General features: G+C 29.6%; 2 protein-coding genes across 3 annotated transcripts in view; one reads left to right on the forward strand and one right to left on the reverse strand.

The window, feature by feature from the left end:
* The first annotated feature begins 1578 nt into the window (after nt 1–1578).
* On the forward strand, nt 1579–8002 carry LOC114131843 (uncharacterized). Its single transcript, XM_050201438.1, has 8 exons — nt 1579–2353; nt 4182–4481; nt 4573–4718; nt 4780–4876; nt 4950–5102; nt 5564–5739; nt 6191–6356; nt 6951–8002. Exons 1-8 carry the CDS (start codon nt 1886–1888, stop codon nt 7140–7142), a joined length of 1698 nt encoding a protein of 565 aa, XP_050057395.1. The 5' UTR covers nt 1579–1885; the 3' UTR covers nt 7143–8002.
* Nucleotides 8003–8222: 220 nt separating this feature from the next.
* The window catches only part of LOC114131833 (uncharacterized), a 29072-nt gene continuing 17004 nt past the window's right edge, over nt 8223–20290 (reverse strand). For both annotated transcript variants that reach the window (XM_050201454.1, XM_050201451.1), the window contains exons 2-3: nt 14354–14588; nt 8223–10849 (exon numbers count right to left, since the gene is read on the reverse strand). In XM_050201454.1, coding sequence (XP_050057411.1) covers nt 9996–10849; nt 14354–14588 — 1089 coding nt within the window. In that variant the 3' untranslated portion in view covers nt 8223–9995. The remainder of the gene's footprint in view (nt 10850–14353; nt 14589–20290) is intronic.

The following is a 20290-nucleotide window of genomic DNA, read 5'->3' on the forward strand; positions in this document are numbered from 1 at the left end:
TGCAAGACATACGCGCACTATATTATAAATGTTTTTTTTTTTTTAAGTTTTGTGATTACTCAACTAAACTAATTAGTTTGTTACCATCTCTCATTTTAAATAAAAATGTTTAGTTTCACATTTAAATAGGCTATAAGTGTATTAAAATGAAACCAACTGTCAAACGTCGCTGAAAATAATATGAAGTAATAATATATTTGTGACAGTTTTTAAATTCATAATAGGTAGTCAATAGTTTTTCTCTTGATTGTTAAAATATGTAAAATATCGGTAAATTATTTCACATTATATTTTTTATTCGCTTAACACTTATTATTAAGACGGTTAGCATAGATTATTTTTCGCAAGAAGTACATTACATATATATTATGTACTATATAATATGTAACAAAAATATTTGATAAATTAATTTATAAGTAAGAAAAATTTGATTATAGAAGCCAAAATAGTGTATGAAAAATTATAAAACTAGTTATACAATTTATAACTTGCTTCATTGACAATAATACTACTGCTGAAACAACCTAATCGTGTTATTATTTAATTGTTGCTAACCAAATTATAAAATAATAAAGTATGATAGATAATTCAATTAGAAATAACTAATTACAGACTAAAAACTTTTGATTAATTGGATACTCAATAAAAAATTACAATTTTTTTCTATTCTAAATATTTTCTATTTTTTTTTTTTTTTTTTTTTGTTACAAAGCAACATAGTTTTAACTAACATTATTTTCAAATTAATAGATATTTATTCCTAATAAATATGTACCTACTAATATTATAATATGAATTGTATATAATTGTATAATGATAGATTTGAATCTATGACGAGTATAAGCAACTAATCTAGTAATTAAACAAATATCAAACAAATAAATATTAAAAATTTTTAATATTTCCAAAAATGAATTATAGGGAATAATGATGTCCAACACGAAGGCCGAGGGAACACTAATCAAAAAGTATGTCGGATACACTTTAATATTATTAATAATATTTCTATCTATTTAATAATTTATTAGCATAAGATCATTTATACTACAAAGTACAGGCTACAGCAATATTGATGTACAATAAATTATATTATTATTAGTAACAGTTTTCTCCTGACATATTTTAACAATAATATAACTACCACGTCGGTATAGTAATTGCCTACACTATCGCCTTTTGTAATATTCTAGACCTCATAAAGTCATAAACCAAACCTTACACAGTTATACACGTATATTACAAATAGTTAACGTAACGACATATCGTACCGGAGGAATTAGTCTAATTTATTTTTATAGGTGAATAAACCAATTTTTATTTAAAAATCAAATCTTCGTATCAGAATTATCGTAATATCCGACCAAAATTACCAACGTGAGATATCTAACCTAACCTAACCAACTAAATACATGGCTATGAAATGGATCGTTTTATCGGGAATATCGTAGTTATATACGGCATCGTAATAAGCAAATTCTACCGTAATATTATTATCGTGTCGGCGTATAGTGAAATGGTCAAACTGAGGCGGCGGCGGCAGTCGAATACTTTACAATCGATCCGCGCACGCTCCTCGACCACGACTGCGGGGCAATGCGCGCAGGAACCCGCGAGTAACACTCGTTCACAAGTCGCTCAAAACGTATATTATTTTCTATAAATATTGTAATTTTCTATCTCCGAACCAATTCGTTAGTGGACTTTACTCGGTGTATATGGTTTTTAAAATACTTTTACGCTATTTCCTGATCGCCGAATAGGTGTGTACGTTATAACAGCTATCTGATAATTATTTCGCACAAATAAATAACAAAAAAAGTCATTACTTCTGCGGACGGCGCGATAGGTACGCTGGAAAAAAATCGATAACGCTGCGCGACGTAACATGGTGAGCAGTGGCTGCAGTGGCAGTGCCGGTGGCAACGGCAACACTAACAACAATATCAACAACAACAACAACAACGTCAACAACGTCAACGACATAAACGTCAACAACAACAACAACAACAACAACAACGACGGCATGCACGATGGCTGTTCGGCCGATTCGCTGGACGTGCACACATCGGAGGACCAACGGTACAAGCCGCTGTTGGAGGCCATCAAAGCCGGCGACTACGACGAGTTCGAGTTCGCCGTGGACAAGTGCGGCGGCGAGTCGCTCAGCTTCCGGGACGAATGGGGCTACACGCCGGCCCACTGGGCCGCGCTCTACGGCAACTCCGAGGTGCTCAGGTACCTGGTGGCCAGGGGCGTGACCGTGGACATGTCGTGTTACGGAATCCAGGGCTCCAAGCCGGTGCACTGGGCATGCCGCAAAGGTCACACCGCCGCCGTTCAAGTGCTGTTGCAGGTCAGTAAGCATTTTATACGTTTGTACGCTCGTGCACGATAGACGTGGACGACGGTTGTCGCCGTACACCCACTTTGCCGACGACCGTCTCCGCAGTAGTGTGAGTGTGCGAAAAAACCCCACTCGAGTTAGGCCAACACGTTTATGAGTTATACACGCGATATGTACCTGTAGATAATATTATAATATGCTGATAACGTAAAACGATATTCCACATAGCATGTTGTATAATATTCGATTCTAATATTAACAGTTAATATACATTTATAGTCTAATATTAATAGTTAAGTTGTAAAGTCTAAATAAATTAGCTTTTTAATACGTTGCTTTCTATCTTCTCTTTGAGTATCATTACACTATCTACAATATACTACATACAGTTCTTTTAAATATCGGCTATTGTATCTATTTTCGAAAAGCCAGACCAATAGAAGTATAATTTTTTTTTCGATTTCATATTATACAAAACGAATTTGGTTGAATCGGCTTATAATTGTTTTTTACTGTTCGAATTCATTTACACCGCCGTGAAAAAATTTACAATTTTTATGCCGTATTGTGTATGTAAACGTACGGATTGGTTTAAAAAATGATATCATAACAAGTATTATAAATTATAATATTACCACCATGTACAAATTTGTATTTAAAGCTAAAGGTTTCAAGAGTTGATCATAATTTACGTATTTATATTTCATATTGATCCACAATATTGATTTATACATACAATATATATATACTGTTGAGCTATTTATAATATAATATATTTAAAATAGTAATAAAGCCATCAATATAACTAAATAGCTGCACATAAACCTTAGAAAATACTCTTTTAGTGAAATTTGTTATTTTTTGTTTAATTAAGTTTGAGAACGTGTGAAATTATTCGACTAAATAGACTCGCACGTGTATTTTTTTAGTAAATTGAGAAATTTCTAATAGGTAGGTACCTACTTAATTAATTTTTATGTTTTTGTTGTATCCTAAATAATACATAATATACATTAAACAGAGTTATTATCATAAAGTAGATAATATTAATGTTCGATCAAGTTCTGTCACAATGTATACTAAATATACACCTATAAATATAATTCCAGTAAATTTTTTAGGCATCGTTATTAATAATTTGTACCTAAAGGATTAATTTATATTTGTCTTGTAGTTTATTTTGGCCAAGTAATGTTGAAAATTTCATTAGTACATATGTAAACGTTTATTAACTGTTCTTGGATGTTGAGTGTCAGTTATTATGATATTTATTAAACTAATAAAAATATTTTGATAGCTATCAATGACAATAATCTTCTATAATTTATTATGACAATATAAATTAAAGCTAGACATGTACGTAACCCGCGCAATATTTAATAATAGTCTATAGTCGTGGTACCATAATTCCACGTTAGTTGTTTTGTGAATAATTTGTTATTCGATGATATAAAAACCATGACCCATTAACAAAAATTTACATGTAGGTATATACAAATAAAACGTAACATTCATAATTATTATCTTGAATGTAAATCGTTGATATTTTGAGAACCTTGAACTAAGATGACAGATTAACATTAGGACCAAACCCATACTGTACCACATAATAATATAATATACGATTATGTACTACACGATTATATTATTTAAAACAACATTTTTGCCTATGCAATTTATCATAATACTAATTAAAAGTTTTAAAAGTTACGACTCACGATTCAATTTTTTAAATGATTAACGAAATACAAAATATTATATTACGTTTAAATGTTATACGAACAACTGTGATTGAAAAAAAAAAATTATTTAAATGTTATTTTTGTATTTTTTGAAGGCTGGAGTAAATCCAAACGTATCAGACTTCAAAGGCCTCACACCCTTGATGACCGCCAGCATGTTTGGAAAAACGTCCACGGCGAGCTTCCTATTAGGTATGGGTGCTCTACACCACCTGACCGACATAAATGGTGATACAGCATTACACTGGGCCTCGTACAAAGGTCACCCAGAATTAATTAGGTTGTTGTTGTACTCTGGAGCTGATTTGACAAAAGCTGACAATTTCGGGTCAACGCCACTGCACTTAGCGGCCCTTTCCGGAAGTGCGAAATGCGTTGAAATACTTTGTCAGAACGTACGTAAATAAAAAATTAAGAAAACTTCATCGATTAAAAATCGAAGATTTATGTGTGTTATTATTTATTATCGTCTGGTTGTCGTTACAGAGTCAAATATCGTTACAACCCAGGGATAAAAACGGCAAAACTCCGTTAGGGCTAGCCGTGAATCATAGATACGAGGACATCGCAGGATTGTTGAACAAAGAGATCAAGAAGAGAAAGAAGTGGATGGTACCTCTTCACAAAGCGTTGTAAATACAAAGTTATTTTTTTACCATTTCTATCGTAAATACCTAACCATTATTATTTCAGAAATGCAATTTTTGGAAGTTCAGCGTATTCAAAAGGTCCTTTGCTGTTATTTTTGTGTTCTTTTTTGATTTGGTGGTATCCTCTTTACATATATAGAGTGAGGCAGTGTTTTTACCTACCGGTAAAATGTATATCCTGATTTTTAACAGTCTTATGTGGTTATATTATAGGTAGTGCCTGTTACGTGGAACATAACGAGAGGTTGCCACTACACGTATATAGCCTGGAATATTGTCATGTGGATATCTTGGTTTGTTACAAAACAATCAGATCCCGGATTCTTACCAATCGATTCAGGGAGTTACATTCAAACCATTAGACAAGTAATTTTATTTATTGATAAAAATACAATATACATTTTAGGTGTGAAATTTGTTATTAGTAATATTGTTTTATGTATCCTTAAATTTAAATTCTTAGCTATAATTAATGTATTATATAAATTAAACTAGTATACACATTTGGTAACAATACACGACGTTACAACTGTACGTGCAATTTTAACATAGTTATGTAAATAATAGAGGTGTGCCTAATATCATATTAATTTCAAATATAAAAAACTTGATAGTAATAATACTATGTTGGTTTAGTCAGTATAATATTAAAATACACTTAATTAATACCAACGTAAAAATTATATGATACATTAATTATGGTTAATCATATTACATAACACTATACATATAATATTACCTGTAATTGTCATTATTAACTCAAAATTATATTACATTACCTGATGTTATTGTGTTGATTTTTCAAAAGTTGTCTCGAATTTATTTAGTTACCATTTTATCCATGCGACATGGGTACCAAAAGAGATATTTTGTCAAGACTTTGTCACACATGTCGCTGCGTAAGACCTTTGCGAGCTAAACATTGTCGCTTGTGCAACAGATGTGTCCAACATTTTGACCACCACTGTCAATTTGTCATTAATTGTATCGGCCTTAATAACAGGTAAAGTTCGACCATAGTATTGATTTTTTTATAATTTATAATTAGTTTGTAACCTAACCTTAAAGCTCTACGTGTAAAATAAAGTAGGGGGTAATGTGTATAATGTATACATAAAATCTAAAAGTCTATTTATGTTAACTTATTATATAGTACCATGGTTTATCTTTATAATTATGGTCTACCCTAGGAATTATAGAATATATTTTGTTTCTCGTAGAAATATGATACTAAAATAATCAATGATGTGTAAAAAATATATTTTTTTAAACATTGAAAAGATGATTTCACTATTTTGGTTTCGTGCATTTATATTTTTGGGTTTTTTCTATCAAGTAATACTACCTATATAATATGTCATTGTATAACAGTATGGTATATAATTGTATTAAAATCATACCTTCGACTTGGATTAATGTCTAACATAATTATACTTATTTGGATTTTTGCATAGGTCATGGTTCTTCTGGTTTGTCATCAGTCTAGCCGTAAATTGTTCATACGTAATTTACTTGGTATGCTGTACGATCAAACTAGAAGGGTTTAATGTTTTTTACGTCCTGGCGCTATTGCAAGCATTCGCGTTTGGTGTTTTGAGTTGGACCTTGACTGCGACGATCGTAAGTATACATATAGTGTTCATACTTACTCATAAGTTATAAGATAATGTATACAATACATAATATAGTGTCTGTGTATGTGCTTTTACTCCTTTATACCAGGCCGTTTATTCTATATTATATTATATTTCTCTACTGGAATCCTAAAATAATTTTAAAACTCACGTCATAAGTACTATTCCTTATTACTTTATTGACATTTAAAATCCAACTTTTAAGATATTTATAAAAATTGGTTTTATGCATTTTGTTATTCTTATTGGTCTTGACTTATTTTTATACTGTATACATTTTAATAAAACTTTAAAATAAAAGCTTAAATCCCTTATTTTGGGATAAAGTTGACCAAAAATTACTATAAAATAATAATAATAATATTGATCTGACTTTTAATGTAATAATTTTCAAAACTGTGTTTTAAAAACAATACCTATGTTGGTATCATATAATGTATGGATTTGAACACACTGTATAATATATCAGTATATATTTTTTACATTTACGTTTATTCCATATGCGTATGTGTATCATAATGTAAGGATAAAGTTTTTTTAACATTTTAATTTTTTTTTTTTTTTTTTTTGTTCTACATAGTGCATCAACGCATTGATGAATTTGACCAGAAACGAGATGATCAACCACAAAAAGTACACTTACCTAAAAAACAGCAAAGGCAAATACTACAATCCATTCTCTAGAGGCGTTGTAATTAACGTTTTGGAATTTTTCGGTTGTACGCAAAACAGAACGGACTACGAGAGTGATAGATATAATTGTTATGATTGAGAGGAGAGGGGGACAAAATATACGAAGGGAAAATGTAGGTAGCTATGAAATATCTATTTAAACTGCCATCACTTTAAAGGTGATTACCAATTTCGGGATAATTACGGAGAAATGAATCAAAGTACGTCTCTATAAAAATTAATGAAACCCGATAATTTTTAAGAATATTATTCTTCCTCTTAAATTTATGCACATTTTGTCATTTTAAATAATAATTTTAATAAACCGTCTTTAATCGTAATATTAAATAATACTATATTTTAATGCGAGTATGCAGATTTTACTTCGAAAAAAGATTAGGTAAATTTTATATTATTGTTATTCAAATGTTTATTTTGCTACATCAGATCACTCAAAGTGAATATTTTTCACACAAATTTTGCATATAAATAATAATAATATTATTTAGCGTATTATGGGTCTCAATTGTGCAATATCATAAAATTAACATAATATGTTAAGTTAAAAAAGTTCTTGAATGCCGACGACATCATGTTGATGATAACGATGATGATGAGTTCGGGCTAAGATATACCTGTTTTATTTTTTCAAACCAAAAATAGGAGACAGCCTGTTTGGTCATTCAAACACTGTAATAGACTCTTCGCTTACTTTCTACTTGGTAACAGCTGTTGTGCACAATAAAATATATAACCATTTGCATACAATAAAACGTGCGTTCGCCGTACATATAGACTCGCGTATTTTTTTCCCAGCGTTCAGGTACAATAGGAAAAGAGAGAAAGAGAAAAAAACATTTTTGCAAAACAAAACTCACTTCTTGTACGATTTGTATTTATATTTTTTTATTCATAAATATTAAATATATTATATATATATATATATATTTATTACTATTATTATTGTTTTTTTATTATTATTATCATTAATTATTTTTATGTTTTCTATAGTATACATACTATAAAAGAAAAATCACAAACGCCGATTTGTACGTATATATTAGTAACATTAGTATAGTTCAATAATTATTTAATTAAACGTATAAAATAAATTAATATTTGCTCAACATTGAGCACGCTTGCGTGGCACATTTTTACAAGAATTTCTAAAATAATACTATATAATAAGTGTAATTTACTATGGCAAACAGTTGCCGATTGAAGACAATGGAGTATAGATTTATTGGCTGTGGTACACAATGGCTAAAATAATCACCCGTAGTTGTGCAATCTGTGAGATTCGTACCTATTACGTTCACAGGTTTCAACATAGGTGATTCTATTGTTTCAAGTCCGTTCAGACTGGACGAGAACTATTTTGACAATGTATCATTATAGATAAAAAAAAAAAAAATACATTAATTCGGACAGATAATACCTAGTATTTGGGAATACTAAATATGATTATACGCGATTATTCTGATCAGGTGATGCAGCGGATCTGTAGCATAAATAGTAGCCTCGAAAAACAGATATTAAAATACATTGATCGTTAAATTAATAAATAAAATTAAAGTTATACTCATTTTGACTAGCTGTGCACACATTAACGAGATTGAGGCATAGTTATAAAAAGAGACTTAAACATATAATTCGTACTAACGTTCGATTTTTGAAAATATTTGCATTATTCTATGTACAAATACTTACCGCAGTGTTTCAGTGGTGTATTTAGAACCATTCAAATACAATACGGATATTGTATCAATATTTTCATCAATAACATAAAAAAAGAATTATCTCATTTTTATTTTTTATTTTTGAAACTATTAAGTATTTCCTTATAACGATTTGGCTCTCAGTAACTGACAAAATAATAGTATATCGTTATCAGCGGTTAATCTGTTTGATCTACTAATTTTATTAATACACCACTGAGCACGGCAATACGTATGATAATAGTTAAAATAATTTATTATGCTGCACTTTGATTAGTGTCTTTATAGTCTACACTCAGCCTATACTGGTTTTCGTCACCGTTAAGAACGGTGACATTATTTTTTTATAATGGCGATGTTTTGAAAATAATTATACACATAATATTACGTATTTTATTGTGCGATTCGTATCAAGTCTCCAGTCGTAACACACGCCCACCTATAGTCTCCGAGTGTGTAGTATAATATTCTAATAAATTGCGAGTTTTTCTATATATAAAACGACGAGCTTCGTGCGACGTCTATAGTTATGTTCTAAAATCATTATTATTAAATAGGCGACAAAAGAAAATAGTAGTAAGGGGAGAGAAAAAAATAAAACATTAACACTAATCACCTTTACAACTACTTAGGTACCTAAGAGCACCGTTGCACCGGAGGGGAGCGGACTCAAACTTAAACTTAGTGTTATGGCTCATGTGCATAATAATAGTAATAATAATACAACCGTTATCATCTATATAACATTATATATATATATGACACAACGATAGATATATAGCCTGTGGCGTATTCTGCGAGTTATCGGCCCTAAGGCTTATAGGAAATTGGGATCTTCTTAAACACAGACATTAAACTATTATATAAATAGTAGTAAGTAGAATCGTTTTTATAGTATATAATAATTTTTGAGTCGAGTTACGATTCGACATAAATTCGATTTGAATAATTAATAATAATAAACAAATGTTTTGATGATTTTTTTTTTTAACGTAACGATTAAAGGTCCCCAAGTCGGACACACATAGCTCGGCCTAAATACGCCACCGGTCACAATATATGACTACAATATTATTTTTTATGCACTCGCGTCCCCCGGCGACCGGTTGCGGAATTATGGTTTGTTATGGTTCTGCTGTATATATAATATTACATATAACACGCGCGCGTGCAGACCCTACGCGACGACCTATCTGCAATCGGACCTACGGCGCGCGGGCCTCCTGGCCACCCGATCACTGGGACGGGCGCGGGTCGTAGGGCTCGGCGTCTAGGCCCACGTAACGGTTGTTCTTGCGGTGCACGAACCCAGTGCCGGGCGCCGTGTTGTAGTACACCACCCTCCTTATGCCGAACGGGTCCACGTAACCGAAGCTTCCGGTTCGCGTGTCGCCCGCGTCGTCCGACTGTTCCTCGTGATAGTGCCGGGGCAGATAGTACTTGAAGCCGTTCCGGACGAACGACACGCCGTCGTATTCGGCGGACTGTTCCGTCGGCGGCCCGGGCGTGGTGCCGGCGGACAAGTCCACCACCTTCCGGTACGCCGGCCGGAACGTGTGCGGCCGCAACGGTTGTTCGTACAGCGGCTGCTGTTCCGCGGCCGTGGACGCCGAGACCGTGGCCGCGGTGGACGACGACGAACGACGTCGATAAGGTCGTCGCGCGTCATCGTCGCCGTCTCCGTTATCGCCGCCGCTGGTCGCGATCGAGTTGACGTCGATCGGCCGCACGGAATAGTAGTCGGCGGCGGCGGTGACGGGTGACGGCGTGCTGCTCGGCTGCGGTCGCCGGAACTGTGACGCCACTGAACGCGGCGGCGAACCGCCGCCGCCGGCGGGGAATCGCAGTGGCGACGATTGCGTGTCGGACGGATAGATGAACGGCGAGCCGCGCCACGACGATTCCCTGGGAGGCGCTTGGGTGATCGCTACGACGGCCGGCGGCCGGTTGACGGCCGTGGCCGACCGGTACGGCGACGCCGAGACGGCCGTTCCGGCTATGGGCGGCGCGTATTTGGCCACCGAAACGGCCTGTCCGACGGGCGTCTGAGTGCCGACGAACACCTTCTTGTTCTTCACTATTCTGTAACCTGCGAACACACGGCAATGGTTATTCGACGCATATTTAAATAATTCGAAAATATTAACCGTGACATTTTCTCAGATCGTCAGAAATGCCTATCGCTAAATATATAATACTCGTGTACAAGTATAATAATAATATTTGCGTTGCTCATAGGTATAAACAGTTGAAATATAATATGATCAAGATACAGGATATATTATTTTCATAAAATTAAGTGAAATAATATAAATTAAATGTTTAAAAGATATCGTTCCTTCCGAACAAAGTATATAAACTATAATTGAATGCACAGGCTGTTCAGTGGACAATGGCTAATGTGTTATGTAGTATATCAGTGGTAAAGTCACGGACAACGTTAATCATCCCCCCCTAAATTGGTTATATTTTCTTGTTATTGGTTTTTAAGGCCATTTTTTGTGTCGGTATAAATACGAAGAAGAATTTTAATTTTTCTATGATTTTCTTTTCCCCAATCCACTTTTTTATTTCCAATTTGAATCTATATTAGTAAGAAGGATTGCCAAAATTTGAATAGTTTTCAAATTATTAACTATTAAATAGTTATTTAATTAAGTAATAATAAGATCAACAATATTATGCATAAATATAACGAAACATGACCGTGTAATACTTTAGCAGTGCTATAAAAATTGTCAAAAAATAGGTATAGTTATATTGGACAAGTTTTTTCGTTTCCGCCCATCCCACGCACGCCACATAATATAATACTAAAATTACGTCCTCCGTTTTTAGTATGTACCATATAAAGTGGTCATAATATTTTAACTTGTGATGTTTTTTACTGATTATACATTTGTTTATATATATATATATATAAGTAAGATTTAAAAATAACATTATTTTTGTATTATATACAGTAGCGGATTAACAAAGGGACTTAAACAGTTTATAAAGCCTGAGGCTTTAGTTTAGTTTAGTTTTTTTTTTATGTTGATGTATAAAATTGTAAATGATGATTACTCGCATTACTATTTTATTCAATCAAAAGCAAGTTTTTAATTCGTACAACGTTTAATAATAAATATTTAGTATATGCTCATAAATTATAGTTGATAATCGAGTTTTCTAATTAAGTTTAAGTTTATAAAAAATTACAATTATTGTACCTAACTGTTGGTAATAACCGTAGATTTTTAATATACTTAATCTAATAAAATGTTAGTATGTATCTATATAATAAACGTAACATGCTTGTTAGTATTGGTTTTAATCCTTATTGGTTAAATTTTGTATTACCTATAATTTAATGATTTAAATATTTTAATTTATTTAAAGATATTTCAATCTTGTTTAATAAAAAAAATGTTTCATTTTTTATTCAAATTATTATTAAAATTTTTGATTTATCATGTCTAAATACAGAATTATATATAATAGGTAGATACCGTACAGAAATACATTTTCCACAGATATTATTATTATTATACTGTACCTACATATTTCATTTTATTATTTTTTTTTTACTACTAATACGTATTAAAATCTGTTATTTGTTTGATATTTATTAATTTAATTTAGGACTACATTTAATATGATACATTGCTTATGATAAAATCGACATGTCTTGTATACAAAATGAATTTATTTGCAAGTCAGTTTATTGTAATTGTGTACCTAATACCTAGAATTATAATATCAGCAAAATAATAAAACTCTTAATGATCGTAAAAAGTAAATCAAAATAAGTAATATTTTTTAGGTACCTACGTACATATAAAAAAAGTGTATAACCGAAATTAATTTTATATTAAGTTAAAAAGTATTAGAAAATATTCCTACTTACCTAATACCTACATTAAAATACTAAATATGAAAATAAAAAATATATGCTTATTAAATGGTATAGGTATTATAATGAAGAAATTATAAGTTACATTTTATGTATTGTCGTTTTTAATTAAATTGTATTTTTGTTATTTTAATATAAAACTTTTATTTAGAGAGTTATATTATAGGTTAATAATATTACACATTGTTATCTTCACAGAAAATAATTTAATGAATTAACGATTAAAAATATTAAACAAATTATTGCATGAAGTTTTTCTAAAATATTTAGATTTTCTAGCGTATAATAATTTTATCTGTATGCTGTTGTTTTAATAACTTCACAGTTAATAAATGTTTCTTCATAATTTACATAAAATGTATATCGTGTATGATTTGTGTAGTACGTAATTGAGTAGCCAACTTTTACTATAGAATTACAACATACTGTTGTGAAAATATAATACCTAACTCATGTTTTATAAAAAATAAAAATGATGTATTTGGAACATTGAGGTGAATAATTTATAAGGCTTATAAATTTTAATAATTATGATTATCGAATCATGAATAAATACCCGAAGCCTACTTAATATATTTTACTTAAAAAAATATACAATTAGTTTTTGTATACGTAATAGAGTATAACGAGAAGGTACATGCCAATTTTATTATTATTTTATTACTATTCCATTCCAATTGAGTTTCATTATGTCTTTGAATTGAAAAAATTATAATAATAATAATATATAATATATAATCTGGATTTTTATATTGTAAATGGAAGTATAAATATATCGTGAATTGATGTAAATATTGCAGATACTATGCAATAATTTAAAATTTTATGATAAATAATGACTAACAAATAATGATCAATTTAGTCATTAATAATTTGCAATCGATTAAAAAATTATTGTTAGTTAAACAGTAAAAAATGCTTTTATTTTTGACGATTAAAAGACATGAAAATAAAACCAAAACTGGTGCTAAATATAATATTAATTAATAGTGTACTAAAATAACAAAGATATTTTAAGTAAGAAAGAATAGGAATTATTTATAGCTTAAGGCTTGAGTGACAAATTATGGGTATTATTTAAAAAAAAAAAAAACAGTTCAACTCAAGTCACATATAATGGTAGCCGTCTACTTTAATTTCATAAATGTTTAACCACAAAAAGAATTTTGAGAAAATTATACACTTTTATGTAATTATATAACTATTATAGATAAAGAGAACTACGGAAGATTTATGGTGTGTAGTGAAGAAGTACGAACGATAACTGACTCAAAAATTATGTTAAGAACTGCCTCGAAAAGATCTTAACGAAATTGCATAACGTACATGTAATGTTGCACTACAATGCAATACTGCTGTAAAACATATTTTTCAACACTTGAGTCTTAAACATACCGCAAAAACTAATGTATACAGTATAGTGCATACATTATAGTTTAAAGTACACTATATTATAATATATTACACTCAACTAATTTAATATAAAATTATTACACTTTAGTCACGACTTAAAAAAATAAAATGTGTTATTACTATTACGTAAATCCATCATAATATGTTAATTGAGAATTCAAGAAAAATAATTTATAATATTATCTGCTTATAAAATATTACGTAAATTTCAAAATGCAATGTGTTGTTTATTTTATGTGTAAAGTATAAGAAAAAATATCAACACCGAATGTGTCACGGACTTACCCTTCGAATCGGCTACATAGTCGTTAAGCCTCAAATAACCGTCTGCGTCTACCCAGCCGTACGTTCCGACCACACTTCCATCTTGTAGTCTCCTCTCTTTACGGTATTGACCACTAATGGTTTGATACTTGAAATACCTTTCAGGCCCCTCGTCTGTCTGTATATGGTACTGTGTGTTCGGTTCCGTGTCCCATCCTCCATCAATTTTGGATGCTACTGTTCCCAAAATGGCAAGCTGAAAATAAAATAAAAAATATATTCGTATACTTAATTAGTTTAATAACTAGTAAATAAAAAAAAATGATATGGAATGTTATGTATTATCTAAATTATAAGTAGGTATTTAAATTTACAATATAAAAGATTTTTTCTTCAAACACCGTATTTAAGCTACCTATCAATTTGCGATTCGGGCGGATTTATTACGTACGATGACGTAGGAACTTTCTACGTACTATAAAATATCGGACTCTGAACTAGCGACTTTTTAGCAACACGATACCAGAATATTTTTTTTATATTATACACCATACGTTTCAAGAATAAAATAATATCACTATCATTTTAATGAATATGTTTTATGTAGTATGTAAACATTTTATTGTTCATCCTGAAATAGTCAACAATATTCCTCTATCAACAGATATCTTTCGGTTACCAATACGAAAAATTCCAATCTGATACATAATATTAATCAACCGGTTACAATAAACATTTGACTCACAAATTATTGATAATAATAATTATTACATTATTGTGGATAGTAAAACCGACTGGACAAGACAAAGCAAACCATAACCAAGCAACATGTAGTGCGAGTATACCTTTGATGGGTAAGTATATACACATTTTTTCTTGCGTATAGCTGGTCTGTGCCTTTTAAGGTATTTGTCCGTCCAAGAACCTATTCTTTAAAATGCATATAGGCACTATAGGTATCTACGTATACTTCTGACGTCTACGTTTATTTACAATATTGTCATTCTTTTTGGACTTTAATACACACAATAACATTCAAAAATATAATATTATTAGAATATACATAAAAACGTAATTAATTAAAAATGTTCGATCAGTTCAAGTGAACTTTTTTTTTTTTTAATTTACCTATCCATTGGTACTCACGACTGATAGAATGGATCAGTACTAATACAAAATATCCATATGGAAGTCTTTCTATCTTATTTTACTGCAGTTGACTGGTTTATGATAAATTATGGTATTATGTAGACATGTAATAGTGTAGTAGTAGTAGTGTATACTACGATTTATTCAGAGTAGCATAAGTGACTATAAATTGTATACATAGAGTGAAAAAATATATTACACACGCATATATATATATATATGTTGTTAAAAACTGAGAATGCGTATTGTTTCATTGTGTATTCAACGTATACTCATACACTCGATAGTCAGTGGAGCTGATTTACGTGTCATTTCGTACACACTTATAAATACACACATACGTCAAGACTGAAGAGAGCTAAACTTGTAATTCATCCACGTACAAGCAAATATGTATAGCTATTTTAAAAGTTTGTTTGGAAATATATGTTTTTTAAATAAAACGAATAAATACATTTTAATATAATATTTTATTGTTTGACTAGTATCTATGTAATATGTATAATGTATATTTTATTCGTAAAGCAGAGTATTCAAAGTTAACAAAATAGTATGAAAAATATGAATTAAATACATTTTTGATGTAACCTAAGCCTTTATTACACCATAATATACTAATAATTAGTAAGTAAAATCAATTAATTTATTAATAAAAGATATTAACTTAATTCTTAAAATATGTTCAATATTGAAATTTCTGAGGATAAAATAAAATTGATTTTTTAACATAACATGTAGATACAAGACATTATTTTACCATTAAATAACTACTACGCGTTGTTATTTATTGCGCAATATTAAGATTATAAGTAAGGTTAAAGAGCTCGGTACCACTCGAGTATTGCCATGATGCAGATGCAGATGCAAGCATACAATTATAATTAACAAAAAATGTTCTAAAATTTGAAACCAAATAGTTTTAAATTAAATTATTCTGATCGAATAAAATCGAAAGATTTAAAGATTCTAAGTGAATACATTGATTTTATCATAAAGTATTTTATTATTTTTTTTATGAGTTATGGGTATCTAATAAATTGTTGATAAAATACTACACGGTGTAGTTTTGGTAGTTTTAGATATCAAATCGGATTTAGTTTGTACATTAAAGAGGTCAAATTTAAAAACCTTCAGTACCTACTTATTTTTATAATTGGGAAAAATAAACAAAACATTTAGGAAAATAGACATTTTTACTCAAATCCAATTTTTGACGAAATCGATTTTGTTCTTTTTTTATGTGATTCGAAAACCAATACTTAACTGAAAATACTTGAAATTTTCCCCAAATATTTATATTATCATATAATTCTATTTACAGTAAAAATTCCAAAATATTTTGACTATTTTAGAGTACTTAATTAGTATGAAATATTTTTTTTTATAAATTTCGATTAATAATGATTTACTGGGTTGAAAATTTTGAAAATTTAATATAAAACTCCGCATGAGTTGTTAATTTCTCAATTAAAAATTATTGAAAATGTATAGCCAAAATAGTTTTTTATTACAATTTTCATTATAATATCAATTTTTCAAAAATGTTTAGCTTTAGTTATTTATAGACATAAGAAAATTTTTTTCTATACATATTGATACAAAATGATTCCCTGTGACAAAACAAAATTTAATATACGGTCCTACAGAAGTTATTCATGTACTTAAATACCAGTATAAAAATATTAAAAATATAAAGCCACCATTTTTTTTAAATACATTTGAAGTTGGAACTTTTACGAGATTTTGTAAAAATCTAAACGGTTTTTTAATTTATGGAATATGACGTATAGGATACTTAAAATATCTTAGATAATACAATTTATTATGGTTTCTGGTGCCAACGTAAATCGTTTATACTATCTTGTTTTGGAATTAAAATTATTACTATACGCAATAATGGCAGTGATATAATAATACAAAGCCATTGTGTCATAAATAATAAGAGAATGATTAATTGTGTTTTACCTTTTAAGGGAAATCGTGAATATCTATTTTTTTTGTCAAATTACATTTTCTTACACTAATTAATAATATTGTCGATTTGTAATCTTTTCAAATTTACTTAGCATCAATTCTATATTTCTAACTATAATAATAATAATAATAAAAAATAGGAACACCTATGTACATAATATGCATATATTATAAATTATTATATTATATTTGTTCAATTTACGTCACCGGCAATATCATTCACAGCATGCAGTATAGCTATACATTAACCGCAAGGCGACATTTCGTAATAGTCAATATATTCAGCCTACACCGGTTTACAAAATAGAGAAGAACTCATTACTAATTTTTACACCCACGAGAAAAATAAGACTACAAAAAGATATTTCTGTTTGCTCGTTTTATGGGATATATATAATAAGTATATTTCGTACATTTATACTTGCATGTTACATGAATATTGCAGTAATACTTCTGCAGATGCTGCTTTATACTTTTATAGGTGTATTATAAAGTGTATATTAAAATAGGTACCAGGAAATATTATTATACTATATTGTTAGATATAGGGACTTGTCGCGAAATTTCTTCACGATAATACATTATAATATGTAAATTACATACCTATTTTTGTATTGACACCTTATAATTAGGTAACATCATTTTTTTTTTATATAACCGTTCAAGTTTGTTCAAATCTGTGTGTATAAATCGTAAACAAATCTAAAATTATTATTCATTTTTTTACTGTTACGAGATAAATTTTAAATAATCACTATTATGTTAAATAACTGAAATTTGATAACATTCATTTTCAGAACGTATAAAAATTAAATATAAAAAAAAACGAACGAATAAAATAATATTGTACCTATATTTATTGTGTTTCGAACTGTCATTTAGGTTCGATCATTAACGCTGTTGCCCGTCCCACTCAACTACGCTGCATTATTTTTCTAAAATATTTTAGGTCATACAATTTAAATAACTTAACAAATTCAAATTAATAAATATATTACAATAATCATGTTAGAACATGTTAATACTCGCAGAGTATTTTGAGTATATACAAAATATTTTATACTAACTTGTTTACAAAAATATCCACCAAAAAGTAAATTAAACAATGACTATTATAGTATACAGTTAACTAGACTTGAATAAGGCTAGAAACTAAGTGTGTTATAACTCTTTTAAAAATTCAAAATAATGAGAGTGAACAAGTATAATATATTATAAGTATGCTTAAATTGAATGTATATATGTATACAACAATTTTTATCGGCAAATTGTTGTATTTAAACAGATAATTATTACTTAGTTTTCGTTCACATCTATTATAATAACATATTTTCATTAAACCTATATTATAGTCTATAGACTATTTTTTCTAAAAGAGAAGTATAATCTGTAGCATTATAGTGTAAATTTATGCAATTTAATATTGTATGGTTACCTACCTATTAATTATGAAAGAAAAGAATAATGCAACAATTTAATAACATTAACAATTTCTACAACTTTACTTATATACTATACTGTATGTACTTTTATATATTATTATTATATGCTTGAGTGTTGTGAGAAAAATCTTATGGACCACAGGTGTCAAAACGTAACAATATTATTTACAAAAAAAAAATACCATCGACTTCCGTGAGAGGACTAGAGTAGAAAGTTTCGAGTACGGTCACGATCGTCGTCGCAACCGATTCGGTAGTAGACTATATATAACTATATACGTCGTATTTATATTTTTCACACTATATTTCGAAACGCGTCGCACATTTAAAATCAACATTCGATCTAATTCAACATTATGATTTTATTCACATCGCACAAATGAATAGAATATGATTATAATGATTTTCAAAATACATGAAATGTTTATATCTATACATTTACAGAGGCCAAATTTAAATATTTTTTTAACAAATTCCTAAAAGTTTCGATTTAATTTCAAGTTTTCAAAATAAAACTGTGTGTGTTGGCCAAACTATATTTTTTTTTATTTAATTTTATTTATTTTTTGGTTTTATTGTAATTTCCTATTTAGTAATATTTAACATAATTGCAAATTATTATAATGGACATCACGTAATTACTTTTATATAACCTTAATATAACCTTTTATAATATTATTCAAGTTCTATAAATGGCAATAACGAATTATGGTCATATTAAATTTTTTTTTGTATACAAACGAAACAACGATATATTTTTACGCGTAGGTGACGAATCATGATAATGAATTTACATTAAATAACAACATAGTATTTAAGCCAATACGTGTTGATAGCTTGTTTCGATGATATTAATTATTATTTGATTTATGATAGCGATTGGTTAATACCGTCTACAGTGATGGTTTTAACAGCAGTTTACGATTTTGTCAAAGAAACTTCCGTACCGACCAAATCTACTAGACAACGTGTTGAACTTTCGACGAAAGGCTAGAATAAATTCATTAAACCAATGTGACATATTTACAAACTATTATACAATATTATAATACATACGTTACGCCGTCAGTGACGTGATAGTATTGTCTTTCGGTCGTTTGATAAATGACGAAAAGAAAAAGTCACAATAAGTAGCTCGGTTTTGAATGACGAATACTAATCGCGATCGATTGAAATCGATTCCGGCGGCATAATACGTTATTATTAAAATAATATTATTGTTTTTTTTTTCTTTTGATATTGTACTTATAAACACAGTTGACCCTCGCGGCCCATGGGTGAGTGGTACCCATATGGGTACATAAACGATTGCTATTCACGCGGAGCGTATATAATAGGTTTATACTACACTTATTATATATTATTGTGTATACGAAAACACAAGACTGAAAAG

Source organism: Aphis gossypii, chromosome 1, assembly GCF_020184175.1.
Source record: "Aphis gossypii isolate Hap1 chromosome 1, ASM2018417v2, whole genome shotgun sequence".
Lineage (NCBI taxonomy): Eukaryota > Metazoa > Arthropoda > Insecta > Hemiptera > Aphididae > Aphis > Aphis gossypii.